Raw genomic sequence first — 14,274 nt, 5'->3', positions numbered from 1 at the left:
GGGTTTAATTCCCCACTGTGCTTCTCAGGAGAAGAGCCAGGCTTGGGCAAGCTGCACTGTCCCAGAGCACCCTGAGAAGGAGGAAAAGGAACTCATTTCGAAGTACCATATACCTAGAATAACTCTGGAGGGGGTCACCATAAGTCAGAATCAGTTTGATGGCATATGACGTGGTATACAACCAGACCAGTCTATGTTGGAGTGAATCTGCTTAAGAGAACACTGTCTTAAGGGGAGATGTCCTAGCATATTCTGTGTGCAAGTTCAGTCTTAAAGTAGTCCTGATAAGATAAATATTTATGTCTGATTAGGGAAAAAAATGGTTAGCTGGATAGCTCAGTGATTTAAGTAGAGGTTGGGAGTTCAATTCCCCATTGTGCATCCCAGAAGATCCAGCCTGTGTGGCCTTGGCCAAACTGCACAGTCCCAAGTGTCCAAAGAGTACACTTCTGAGTACTCTTTACCTCGAAAAACCTGAAAAGGGTTGCCATAAGTCAGAACTGACTTTACAGCACACAGTTATTATTATAGGGGGGAAAACACATTTGTTTAACATTTACCCCCTCCTCTCAAATATAGTCCCATTGTAATACTGTATTATCCACAAATGTTAAGCTATTTAATCCTGAAGGAATTTCAGTTCATAACACAGCTTGTATAAAATTATTTTATTATATTATTATTGCAAATTAAAATATCTGACATGAAACTTAAATACTGACATGAGTCTTTTAAATATATAGGAGTCCAAGGCAGATATGGTCAAATAATTATAAGAGTGCTGAATCTTAACTGTTGAAGAGGACTTCAGATGTTGAAGATTTCATTGTCAGACTTAAATGTCTGAATCACCAGATGGGTTTGCTGATCTCACATATTAAATCCATTACTTTCTTTGCACACAGTATTTCCAAAAGCATGCTGAAATAGGAAAAAAGAGGCAATTTTACCAAAATAGTTAAAGTATAATCCGTAGAACTTCCTCTCTAAAGTGGGTTTTTCACTTATTCTGGGCATAACCTAGGCTTGGTTAACTGCTGCTTCTCCACCACTTATCTTGAAAATGTTCCATGCTTTTTCATATCTCCACACAGAGGACAGTTATACGTTATACTGTGATTTATTAGGGTCTTCTCTTCTTGGGCTAACAAACTATTTATTTGAACTAAACAAAGCTAACTGAGCTCTACCACTTCCTTCATCAACCTTGTATTTTTGTCAATAATACAACAGGGACATGGATCAGGGAAACAAATAACTTTCTTCTGTCTCTGTTATTTCTAACTGTCTTCTGTTATTAAGGACAAACTATGCAATACATGTATTATAATTTTTGGGAAATGTGCACCTCAGGTGGTGAGAAGTCTGTTTGCTTTAGCATGTGATTTTCCTCTCCTATGTATTTTGCATTTAGCATACTTTGTTTTGTGATTGGTCAATGGAAAGTAAACAGAGGCTTCATTTGCAAATCTGACTGCTGAGGCACACATTCTTGAGGAATCCCAGTGCAGGAGGGGAAATGGGCTAACAATAAAGAATATGCATTCCTATTAATATCTAGTTTAACTCAATGCCATTGCTGTATGAGACAAAATAGTGATTGGAAAGGTCTACTACTCTAGCACAGCAAGAAACTTTCAGCATCCTGCTCTTTTATAGATGAGAGTAGAAACATGGCACAACTGAAATTTCAATCCAGTATTTCAGCTATCAAAATGGAATTGTCATGAATATGATTCAGAAAGAAATGTTATTTTCTCCCTGGAAGACACACCTCTTTTCTTTGATTTCTTGGTGGAGTGTGGGGCTGCTTTCCTGAAGTTTTTCACACTTAAGGGTTGTATTTTCAGGATGGACTTCTTTGATTCAGCAACACCTTCTTCTTGAGAGAAAAGAGGACTAGCCTGACCTTCACCTAAGCCATCCTGCCCGGAACAAAATGCACAAACACAGACACATAAAGAATTTTTTTGAAAAGTTATATGAACAAATATTTCCACACTTAGTTACAGTCTATTATGTTCAAGTCAATGGAGGGAGCAGCTAAGGGAAAACAATGACTGTGGATAAAGGATATTTGGTAAATGATTGTTACTTTGCTTACCTTTTTGATTGACTTTCCAAACATCTTTGTATATGCTGAAATGCAAGAGGAAACGTTATCTAGCAGACTTTTCAAAAGTGCTATCACTATTTCTTAAACACTTCTGGTCACCTGTAGAATTCCGTAAAAGTTTGAGAAGAGACTATAGTACTTCCCAAGTACTTGACTCATGTGACATTTCAGGAATGGCATTCTTCTGATCGGATATCCTTCCCCGTTTCTTTGATTGCCAAGTCAGCCTTTGTTTCTTTACAATAACACAGGTGATTTCATCATTAACATGTTCCAATGTTTGAAAGAAGACAATGTGGAAGCGGTTTGCATGAGACTGTTTCAGATCACTGGTGGATCTTCATTTTGAAACTAAAGATGCTTTGCCATTCTGACATCATGCAGGTTCAACCTGACGAAATTAAAAAGCTCTCTTTCCTCTGGCCTGATATCTATCTACTGTCAATAGCCTTGTTGCCCTGACATTATACTCTTTGTAGATAAATCACATTTATTGCTGCTTCCCATGCCAACTCTTACCTTCAGTGTGATTTAGAACAGTGGTCAGTCTACATAACAGTCTCATTCTTCCTTTAAAGGCACCCAGTATCTTAGCAATAGGGTTTCCTTCAGCTCTTCAGTTATGTCCACACACAAGGTTCTGCTTGTACACTTGCTATTCCCCAGTAAAGCAAGCATGGACTTGTTTTGCTTTGGGGCTTGTTAATATTAGTGTGGGGATTGTTTTACAAACATTTTTGCACAAATACTGAAGTATAGCGCTCCTAGTACTGAAACAGATAATAAAATTAAATAATCTGTATCCACGTATCAAATTGGCAAAAATGGGATGCTGTGATCCTGGGTTATGCGAATGAAGTGCACCAAAATCACAGTATATATACTGAAAGACTTGACTACCAATTAACAAGTGCCATCAATCTGTGTTAAAAACTGGTTGTGAGGTTATGTTTGTAGCCTTTGTCAATTCATGCATCATTAACTGTAATGCTGATAATAATGTAAATCATTTGCTGTAATATAATTACAGTACTGTAATATATAACATTACTTAGACAACTCGTGCATTCTTAGTGGATCCAAAACGTAAGTAGTGAAATGACTTTAATAATAATAATAGTCCACTGTCAGTTCAGTTCCGACTTATGGTTTCCAGGGTCTTCTAGGTGTAAAGTACTCAGAAGACGGTTATTATTCCCTTCTTCTGGGGGCACCCCGGGACTGGCTGTTTATCTAGGAAGCACAGTGGAGAATCAAACCCCAGCCTCTGCAGCCGGATACCTAAGTCACTGAGTTGTCTAGCCAGCTGAACTGACTTCAGTGTCATGTAACCTATTTGATATACTGCAGTATCTACATGCTGTTTTTCTTGCAAAAATCACAATCCATTGAGGTTGAATGCATCCATTCAGTACAAGCGAGTAACACCCATTGCATGAATTACTTGATGTTTTTTTAAATTACCTTGATGTTCTCTGCTCTTGGGAAGTAATTGAAGTTTGGTACTTTTCTGTACTTCATCAACTGCTGATAAAAAATCTAAGATTGTTCTTTGTTGATTAGCTGGAGTCTCTTGCACAGGTTGTTGGCTTCTCTCTGATAGACAAAGAAGAGTGTTCATGAGTTCATGCACCTCCTGGAGTGCTCTGGTGGAGAAAATGGTCAGCGTTTTGCTCAAACACCAGATAGTAATCAAATATGTTCTAAATATAATCTCAATGGGAATATTTTATTTGTCAAAAACACTTACTTTTTTGTGCAAAAACAACAGATTCAAAATGAATTCAATGTTCTATTGAGTTCATCTGTTCTCCATGCTCCAGCTGTCTATAGTGCAGGACAGTGGACAATAACTTAAATATATTTAAATCTATACTTGCTTAATTTACAAAGATTAATACTACCATACTATTCAAAGTATTAAAATGCAGCAGTACTGTGGGAAGAGAGCTTTACCGTACCTTTTTGCAGATGGTCAAGCATCAACTGGTGAGGCATTGTCTGGAACGCTGAAGTAAAAGAAACCAACACCAAGAGATTAACTAAGAAGGTTTTGCTTTCCATTGTAAGAAAAAGGGAATGTTTGAGTTCCCAGGTCTGTACTGTGTTCGCCTTTTTTAAGAGGTTTGTCTAGATTCCTCCTTTTCAAGTTTTCTCTCTGGTCAAGTATGTGGTCCTAGCTATGGTCTTTTAAACCCTTGTTACCTTTCATTTGCCCAAAAATAAATTCCCCATCAAATTCCATTTTACTAACCTGCATTTTGACATTTGGCAACAGGTCTCTTTCTGTTTCCTGTAGTGGGCTTTTCACCCTTCTGGTGACAGTCTCCAACGTCAGAGCTCTTTTCTCTTCTTAAGCAAACACATTAACTTTGTGTTATCACTGCTTGAACAGGAGAACCTCCAGAATGCCTACGCAAGCTTTGGGGTAAAGGAAGGCGGTGGAAGGTCAGTTGTTGGAGAAATAGGAAATAACCTTATGCTTTCTATTGCTTCTATTCTGATTGTTAAGGAGGACACTCATTAGAAAAGCAGTGTTTCTACCGAAAAATGCTGGTGACGTCAACCGGCAACTTAGCAAACATCCCAGAAACAAAACAAATAGCAAAGACTCAGAAATCAACTATGTGGAGATAGACATGAAATGAGATGATGAGAAAAAGGTAGGATGATAAAGTCACCCCACAGAATGACATGTTGGAAGTGTGTCCAACTCAACAAACATTCTTTGTGCAACATAGCTAAAGTGGTTTCGCCTTTTCTATCAGCTAAAATATCTCTCTTGCTATGGCTCAGAGGTATTCTGAGGTCACAGTTTCCAAAGGCAACGTATTGGCCTGTTTGCTGAATGCTGTGCAATGTTAGAAGAGTAATTTATGGCTATTTTAGCAGTCAACTCATAGTGTAGCACCAAACAGTGTAAGAAGATGTCCCTCAAACTGTTTTGAAGACACAGCTCTTTGCCGGAGAGCTTCAAAAGTTAACTGGAGAAAACAACCAGAAATGCAGAGATAAACTTTCTGGAAAGCCATTTATATAATGCCTATTCTCTTTCCTATATTGTTTTGTATGTTGGAATGTGGTAAGGAGATAGCATGGAATCATCAGGCTCTACCCTGTGGTGACCTTACTTCCCAAGGAGGTGATGACTTTTCCACTGATTCTTCCACTAGTGGCCATACATTCCTCAAATGGTTGCAGGAACCTCCTTGGGCACTTTTTAAACACCTTACACCTAGCCTCTACTCCTTAGTGCTACTAGGGTAGGTGCTAGCCCAAAAGGACACTACACCCAAACCTCAGCAAAGTATTTTGGGGTTTGCCTTTCTATTCTTCCCAAGTCAGAGTCCCCTTGTCATTCCCTGATGGTCTCAACGCCCAAACAGGCTTATAAAGGGAAATGAAGTCTTTGAGATAGCTGCTCTACTCTAAAAAACGCACCCATACACCAGAATCTTTCCCACTAAATTCCTATCATGCTCACCATTTTATTTCAGTCATTCAGCTGCCAATCGTACTAGCATTCTGCCCATGCGTATACACCACACAGGCATTCAAAACTGTTCACATACAAACCTGATACAACGGAAGCAAGAACACAGCCTTGATTTACATGGCTTGCAACAAGAACAGGATCAGAGAGGATACCGCATGAATATTCTCATGTGTCAACAACATGAGGGGGTTGAAAATCTGGACAGAAGCCTGGGGACCAGCAAGCATCACTTGGAAAAAGCAGGCAAGTGCAAGAAGACCTTTGTCTAAACAGTGTATTTTTGAAATGTTTGCTTAAAATGCCCCTTTCTGCAACTGCCCTTCCAAGCCATTTCAGTCCTTCCAAGGTTGCTGAAGTGGAGACCAACCTCTGCCAGAATAGGAATCCTAGAAATTGCCTGTAACAGAATAACAGAAAGAGAAAAATATCAGTACATGGGTGAGCAAGGGAATCTGAAAGAGGCACCTTGATTCTGCTCACATGAATTATCTTTAACTCAGGTGGTGAGGAATCTTCAGCATAAATCCGGATATTGTGCAAGATCTCATTCAAATTTTAGTGGTGTGCCAGGACATAGATTGAGGCAGGTCATTTTTCATTTAGTTAGGTTACCCTGGTTTTTTTATATGGAAAGAAAAAGCATATCTTTGTCCAGTACGGCTGCTGTCAGAATTCCACTGAGCAAATGTCAAAAGTCACTGAAGTGACACTTGCATCATATTCATTTCTCTAAATGAATTCCAAAAGTTTCAAACCACCCAGGGCAATTTCTAGGCCCTTCAAAGAAGCATGACCCTGGCTCAGTGGACCCACATCTGCATAAAAGGTGCATATGCCAATTTCTCTCTCTCTCTCTGTATGTGTGGACAAAGTATGGCCTGCAGGCAGCCTTCGCATGTTTACTTTTTCAATGTTTTTGTTATAAAAGGCATTTGGTCCCTTCAAGTGGACGTTTTCTCTTCATTCTGCCCCTTATCCAGTGTTTTATGCTGAGGTGGGATTCATTCTTGAAAACCAGAGATCGCTTTTCCAACAAGGGGCCAGATGGTCCCCTGGAGTCTTGGGCACATTTGAAGATGGCCACAGACTGGAAACAATTATTCACACATCATTTTATAATGTCCGTTATGTGATGTGTACAACCCTCATTTGGCCTATAGTTCTTTCATGTTGTGTTTGTGGCCATGGCCAAAAAAAAAAAAAAAAAAAAAAAGAGTTGAGAATTGCTAATTTAGAGAACAGCTCCAGAGCACTCAGAGATGTAGCAACTGTTCCCACGAGAAACTACAATGGGTTAAAAAAAAAAAACACTTGACAAAAATGTTTTGGGGAATGGGGAATGCCAGATCAGGCACAGCCCTCAAAAGGTTTCTGTGCATGCATGCCCAATAGCCTCCCAAATATTGAGGATTTACCTGATGATGCCCAAATAAGTGCTAGAACACCTAAAAGTACATCACAGGATTGTCGCAGCATATTCTATACAAGAAAAAGGAAAACAAAGAATTCCTAGCCAATCTGCTCATTCAGGGGAAAGACTGTTATCTGATTAAGTCTGAACCATCCTGCTGACAGTGGCAGTATCCTGGCAATTTTTTGTATGGTAGTGGTCAGAACTGTGAGTTACAGGCTATCCCTTTGAGCTGCTCCCAGTAGCCTGCTGCTCTCAGCTACAGTGGAGGATGGTGCAGACTTGCCGCCCAGGTTCAGCAAGTAAAATTCAAATGAAATTCACCAGCCAATAAAATCGTGTTCTATAAGTGCTATTGTGTGTGTGTGTGTGTCTTTTGGCTCAGGCCTCATAAATTTGGGGCTCAGCTTAGCAGAAAAAGCACAATCCAGTGTTGATGACTGATGTGCAACCATGGGATCAAGTTGATGCAACCTGAAAAATGGCCCATTTGTTGGATGCATGGGCTTTCATTTCCTATTAAAAAAACCCACCTGGCCATATATCAAGACAACAGTTTTTGTGGGATGCGTAGTCAGTTGTTACCCGTGGTCCACAGGCATTGGTTGTTTTGATTTGTGCAGCAATATTGGCCGAGGCTGCCCCCTGGTGGTGCAATGGCCATCTCCTACCTAAAACTGCACAGAAAAAAACAGAACCCTGCAATTGCGAGAGTTCCTTATTGGGAAAGGTTAAACCAGGGAGGAGAAAAGTGGAAGGAAGGGAACATCCTCCTTAATAATTGTTTCAGGCAAAAATAAATCATAGCCTGCAAAAGGTAAACTGCTTGGGAGGTGAAAATCAGTAGACTGGGCAACTACAAAAGATTCTAATTATTGCTAAAGCAGAGTGAGAAAGTTTCGTTAGGCTCCTCTTCTGTTGATGTTGGCACAAAGGCTGCTGTGTTGTTTCCTGTTCCCACCTAGCAAAGGGGACCTATGTAATTCACCCAGGGAACTGGGCAGATCTGCAGGAGTTCCAGCTAGGCTTGCTGGTTTGTAGAGAAGGGACAAACTGCAAACCAAGACCTCGGCATTGTTTGCTGCTAAATCTGCAGTGTCTTTATTGCAACTCTGGTTTTTGGGATGTTTCGCTTCTTTCCCTGTTCCTGAATTGTGGACTGGATGCACATCTTAACAACGATGAAGGGATCTTAGTGACCCAGAGAAGATGAGAGCAATATTGGCTTGAGGTTACTCTCCCTCATTAATCTAGACCAGTGGTTCTTAACGTGGGCGATAATGCCCCCCAGGGGGCGATTTCATTTTTCAGGGGGGCCGTAAAACGAAAAGGGGCGGCGTGGGGGTGCTGGAGCAGAAGGGGGGCGGTAGGGGGACGCTGGAGCAAGCCAAACCTGTGAAGATGGCTGCAGCCTTTTTACAGTGTGCATGAATATATATTTTCCTCCAATCTTAATTTAGTTTCAGAGTTTTCGTCTTGAAATTTTTAGTTCCTGCACTGCAGTTTGTATTTATGCCCTTTTTATATTTCTTTTTGTGTCTTAAAATTCCCTTGCAACTAAATCATTAAATGTTACTTTTGGGGGGCATTTCATTTTCTTGGAATTGAATTTTGTTTTCAGGGGTCATTGGATTTAAGTGTCTTAAACAAACAAACAAATAAACAAACAAATATATAAATAAGATATCAGTGCGGGGAGGGGGGCGATGATAACTTCCTCAATGGCTCAAGGGGACGTTTCTTTCAAAAAGGTTAAGAACCACTGATCTAGACTCTTGACAAGGTCACCCATGTTGGAATAGTTAAACCTTAAAATGCATCCACCTTCTTCCAGAATTAACGGTCACACCAGCGGGGGAAAAAATTGATAGTTCAAATAGTGATGGGAGCAAAGGAAATTCTGAAGGGAAACTACTGGGCATCAGCACTACTGGAAGGTGACACCAGCAGAGGAACTTTAATAGATAATGATAATGACATGCAAACTAACTCTTGTTAATAGTGCACAAAAAAGGTGATTGGCAATCCACTTTTGAATATTTCATAGCTGAAGACACATATCATTGAAACACAGAATGTGGGAAGTATGAATTTGAATAGATCATCCTGGTATTTGCATCCAAATGTGGAGATGGCAATTGTTGCTGGATGTACTGGTCCCAGTACTAGTACTGCCTGTCCATCTCTGGTTGTGGAGTCATTCCACTCTGGTACCCAGATGGCCTGGAATGACCCCATAGCAACTAGAAGGTATCACACAGCAAAGCAAAGAATGTGGGACACAGAATACACATTCAGTGGCAAAATACTAAAGAGAAAATGGTTCTTCTTCTGTCAAATTGTAGGAACCTGTCAGTCATCAAACATTTTTCAGAACACATTTTTAGTTGGGTTTCCTTTCTCCAAATCATCAACTTCTTGTCATTTCCATTACTGCTCACAAATGGGACACATATTCCTTTAAAGAGATGTGCATTCCTTCTGGGAATTTTAGCCCAGTTGTTGCATATGCTCATACTAGGAAGTTGAGAGTCCTCTAAGTCCTATTCAGTTGTACAGCTGGCCATATTTGCCAAATTTCCATTAAAGAAACAAATATAGGACTACAAGCAGCAGGGGCCATGGTGGCTGGGTATGGTGGCAGTGGTATGACAACATATCTTGGGTGAGTGAGACACCAGATGGGAAAGGTTTCCACTAAATATTATTTACTCCACCGCTTGCCCATACTATAGAAAATCCTTTCTAAATCTAAACCAATGGGGCATCTCCAAGATACAATCAACCGGGTTAAAATTTACTCTGAGAGAGGGAGAGAAAGATGTCTAGATTAGGTAAAGGTAAAAGTAAAGGTTCCCCTTGACATTTTTAGTCCAGTCATGTCCGACTCTAGGGGATAGTGTTCATCCAGTTTTCAAGCCGTAGAGCCAGCGCTTGTCCGAAGACAGTTTCCATTGTCACGCGGCCAGTGTGACTAGGGAATGCTGTTTTACCTTCCCACCGAGGTGGTACCTATTTATCTACTTGTATAGTGGTGCCCCGCATAGCGACGATAATCCGTTCCAAAAAAATCGTCGCTATGTGGATTTGTCACTATGCGGATTTGTCGCCATGCGGGGCAAAAAAGCCCATAGGAACGCATTAAAACACGTTTTATGCGTTCCTGTGGGCAAAAAATTCACCGTTCTGCAGAAATCCTCCATGTGGCCGCCATTTTCGCTGCCCGGTAAGCGAGGAAAGGGCGCGAAAACACAGCGGGTGGCCATTTTCTTCACCCGGTGGCCATTTTGGAACAGCCGATCAGCTCTTCTTAAAACATCGTTATGCGATAATCGGTAAGCAAAAAGCTTACCGATCATTGCAAAGCGATGTTTTGCCATCTAAAACATCGCAATGCGATCGCTTTTGCAATTGCAAAAAACACTTCGCTATGTGGATTCGTTGTTAAACGAATCGCTCATTATGTGGGGCACCACTGTATTTGCATGCTTTCAAACTGCTAGGTTGGCGAGGAGCTGGGACACAGCAACGGGAGCTCACTCCGTCGGGTGGATTCAATCTTATGACTGCTAGTCTTCTCACCCTGCAGCATAGGCTTCTGCGGTTTTGCCCGCAGCACCACCATGTCTAGATTAGAGATGGGTTCAAAATGAACTATGAAGAAAGAAACACGAATTGGGTCTTTTCATTGTTTGTTTCGGGGTGCTCTGGGAAAGCATACCTGTCCGGAGTGAAATGAAATGCCAAACTATCATAGCTGTTGGTGATTTGTACCCTTTGTATTGGGGAGCTTCTGCTCCTTGCCAGATAGTCTGGTGCCACTCAATCAATTCCCTAGGCAATGCTGGGGTGGGCCTATGGAAAACTTTGTGTAGGATTGATTGTCAGGTCCAGAAGCCAACCACAGAGCTCCAAGTCCACTCTCTGGGAGTAGCTAGTTATAAGAGTGACATCCTGGACAACTGAGCTGGTGGTTTCACTTTTGCAACAACTGGCTTGAGAATAAGATGTTTAGCTAGCTAGTTTGTCATTACGCTGCATGAGATAAATAAGTTCTCCCCCTGGTGAATTATCACTTCCATCCTCTTCTCACAACTGCCCTCTTTCTGTTCCTTTCCCAGTCCACTTCATGATGAGCAACACCCTGTCTCAAGTTCCCTCACATGAACCACTTATTTAATTTCCCCCAAGCCAACTTCTAAAGAACACTTTCCTGGGGGCACCTGCTTTGGGGTGCTATAACTCAGATGACCCAAGTCCACTCTTACCCAAACTGGGAAGGGGTGGGGAGCAGCAGCAGCGGAAGACTCACTGTGAATTTGGCATATCTAACATGTATAGAGTGTTCTACCACTTCTGGTCATCCTGAATCACATAAACCACAACACGGTTCATTTTGTCAAAATCTTTGTGGACGTTCATGGTTCGTGGTTCGTGAATAGCAATGAACCATCACAAACTGCCGTTTCCTCAGTTTGTGCCCATTCCTAGTCCAGATACCACGGGTACTGTCCCAGTCAGCTGTGTGGAAAGTGTATTCTGAAGAATAAAGAGTTGGAAGCTACCAGGGAACTTTGCACCAATTCTGTAGTATTTCATTTGGCAGAGGAATAATCACAACATTGGATTTATGACTGAGCCAGTAATTGCCAGCTATCATGCCATGTGCACATATCAGACATGTGAACACCGAGGCATATATTAGGTCCTTCACAAACTGAGTTCTAAAAATCTGAAAAGAAAACAGAGTGATTTTTGTTTTTATTTCTGCAATTTCTAGTGGAAGGTAAGAAGCTTTGGCATGTTATCATAGCTGCCCTATCTTTCATGATTTGTACCATGATTTGTACATTTCGGCGCCAGGTCAAAACCTTCCTGTTCCAGAAGGCTTTTAACTGAAATAATATTAACTGTGGGTCTGATGGCAATTTTATATATATTTTAATTGTATTTTAATTGTACATATCTTTATTGTATTTTAAATGCTGTAAGCCGCCCAGAGACCTTTGGGTAGTGTGGGCGGCATATAAATTAAATAAATAAATAAATAAATAAATAAATAAATAAATAAATAAATAAATAAATAAATAAATAAAATGCAATGTTGCTTATTTGTTGGCTAGGGCCATCCACCAGCACCCTAAGCAGCACACAACATCTCATGCACAACAGTGGAGGGCGTGTTTATAAATTCTACATTTGTAAGCATTCAAGCTGGACAAAATTTTTAGTCTAGCATAAAGTGCTTCTAAATTCCAGAATGCTTTAACCTCAAACTTTGCACATTACGTAAGATGAAACAGGACAGTAAGCATTCTTCATCTATGTGGAATAGCAGAAATATGATAGACAAATGTTCTTTTTCTTAGGAGGCTGAAATTCAATCTCTACAGAAAATGCAGCTTGTTAAATCAGGAGGGTAAACATTGACCAGACATGTTGAAAAGATAATACCATGGGTTTTTGTAAGTTTGAAAACAAACATTATGTATGCTATGCCAGACAGAACTCTTTGTTTTAGAGCCTATGTATTAGATTTTCTGCCTAATTTATTTTACTTCCTCACCCCCTTACAAACCCAAACAATTCCCAGACAATGACTCGGACTGACTAATAGTAGTCTGGAAAACCTTTAGCTATCCCTGTAACTTCAAACCAAAGAGGAAACTGTTAGAGTCATGAGCAAAATATTTCTGTGAAGATCTATATGGATTGGGGTTGCTTGCTTAAATTCAGGGTCTGTGCAGGCTAAGCATTTTTTGACAGATGAAAGAGAGATGAGTGAGAGGCTTCAGCTCATCACAATTTTGCGTTGTTGACACATACATTCTAATGTTTTTCTATTACAACGTATGTCCACCTTTCATCTATTTTGGTACAGATAGAAAAATACATAACAAAATCATCCATGTCTGCTGTGAAGGATAAGGAGTCCTTAAATGAGTGCTTTGCAGGAGTGGTGAAGTCCTTCTGTCTTGTGACCTTTTCCTATGTGGAATGTTGGTTTACTTTCAAAAGCAAGATGTTCTCAGAAACTAAGGAAATGTCACCATCACATGGCCAGTGGCCAACTTTTCTTTTCTCAGACACACATTGCCTAGCATAAAGTGAGAGTTCCCTCTCCTTCCCAGAATTCTCAGCACTCAAAGAGATAGAGCTTCCTCATTCTCCAAGGGCACAGGGCTAGCTCTCCCCCTCAGAGGATGAAACAGCTGCCTTAGGCTGCATATTATCAGACTATGAAAAGATAATTGATAGTTATTTTCTTGTTGAATTTCTACTCCATAGGAAAGTCACTTGTGGGAGGTTTTTTTCAGATGCCAAAACAGCCACCTAATTTTGGTTCTGTGCACCTTGAGTTGAAGAGAGGAGCAACAAAAATGGCTGTTCTGCTTCAGCCAGTAAAATGCCTTGGCACAATCCTGCAATAGCTGAATTTGCTGGGTGGGGAAGTAATGTGTGAACTTGTCATTTCATGAGGCTTTGCAAACACCCTGGGTCAAACTAGGCATTTAGGGAATATGGATTCCTTAGAATTACAGTAGTCTGTTTCAATTCTGTAACAAGACTTCTATGTGCCTCTGCAATCAGAACTTGTAAGTAAAATCCATATTTACTTTCATCACAGGGCTAGAACAAAGAACTTCCTCTGAGATAGATGCCTCTACAAGTCATAGTTGTAAACCAAGCATTCCAATGACCAAACACAAACCATGCTAAATGCAAGATATGTAGATGAGGAAAATCATGTGCCATGACAAACAGAAGTGTGTTAATATTTCAGGGAGCACAGAAAAAGGTTGCTAAACAGATTTTCTGGTTTAACCCCTCAGAAACAGCAGGATTTCAGAGACTGGAAGATTTACATTTTCCAAGTACAATTCTCATGATCCCCCAAGCAGCATAACTATGGACATACAGTCTCAAAAAATACCTTTTCCAGTTTCTGCAGAATTTTCATTGCTTCTGAGAGGTTCCATAGCTCATTCTGAAGTGAGAGACTAACCATTCCTTTCTCTCTTCTGTGTGTGTCAAAGAAAAAAGCAGAGAACATCTGCAGCTACTAATCCCAGCTGGTTACCAAGGCCAGCCAAAAACAAACAACCCCCAAACAAAACAAAACAAAGAGTTTGAATCTTGTGCAAGATGCTCCAAGTTTACAAATATCAAACTCAAGTCTGCAGAGCTCAGTAAAATAAATGAAGCAATTCAACACTTGCTTATTTCCCAAACAGTTTATTTGTCTTTCAC

At 40.4% G+C, this 14,274-nt stretch overlaps 1 protein-coding gene across 5 annotated transcripts; it reads right to left on the bottom strand.

Moving 5' to 3' along the window:
- Positions 1-653: 653 nt before the first annotated feature.
- On the bottom strand, positions 654-14,051 carry LOC144587737 (uncharacterized). Of its 5 annotated transcripts, XM_078388895.1 has the most exons (8): positions 13,958-14,051; positions 5,693-6,009; positions 4,371-4,537; positions 4,078-4,125; positions 3,581-3,712; positions 2,105-2,139; positions 1,775-1,925; positions 654-921 (listed from the first exon to the last, which is right to left on the bottom strand). In XM_078388895.1, exons 4-8 carry the CDS (start codon positions 4,112-4,114, stop codon positions 887-889), a joined length of 390 nt encoding a protein of 129 aa, XP_078245021.1. In that variant the 5' UTR covers positions 4,115-4,125; positions 4,371-4,537; positions 5,693-6,009; positions 13,958-14,051; the 3' UTR covers positions 654-886. The 5 variants fall into 5 exon arrangements, with proteins under 5 accessions (XP_078245021.1, XP_078245023.1, XP_078245022.1 ...); XM_078388897.1 differs by lacking the exon at positions 5,693-6,009 and having other exon boundaries at positions 13,958-14,041; XM_078388896.1 differs by lacking the exon at positions 13,958-14,051 and having other exon boundaries at positions 5,693-13,885.
- Between the last annotated feature and the right edge of the window lie 223 nt (positions 14,052-14,274).

The sequence above is a fragment of the Pogona vitticeps genome, chromosome 3 (genome assembly GCF_051106095.1).
Source record: "Pogona vitticeps strain Pit_001003342236 chromosome 3, PviZW2.1, whole genome shotgun sequence".
Classification (NCBI taxonomy): domain Eukaryota; kingdom Metazoa; phylum Chordata; class Lepidosauria; order Squamata; family Agamidae; genus Pogona; species Pogona vitticeps.
This window is presented reverse-complemented; position numbering and strand designations above follow the sequence as displayed.

Coding starts and splice junctions, on each gene's coding strand:
- LOC144587737 (XM_078388893.1), bottom strand. CDS start 14,003: ATGGAACCTCTCAGAAGCAATGAAAATTCTGCAGAAACTGGAAAAG. Junction 3,713..4,077: donor GCTTGACCATCTGCAAAAAG/GTACGGTAAAGC, acceptor TTTGTCTATCAG/AGAGAAGCCAACAACCTGTG. Junction 1,926..2,104: donor TTGGAAAGTCAATCAAAAAG/GTAAGCAAAGTA, acceptor TGTTCCGGGCAG/GATGGCTTAGGTGAAGGTCA.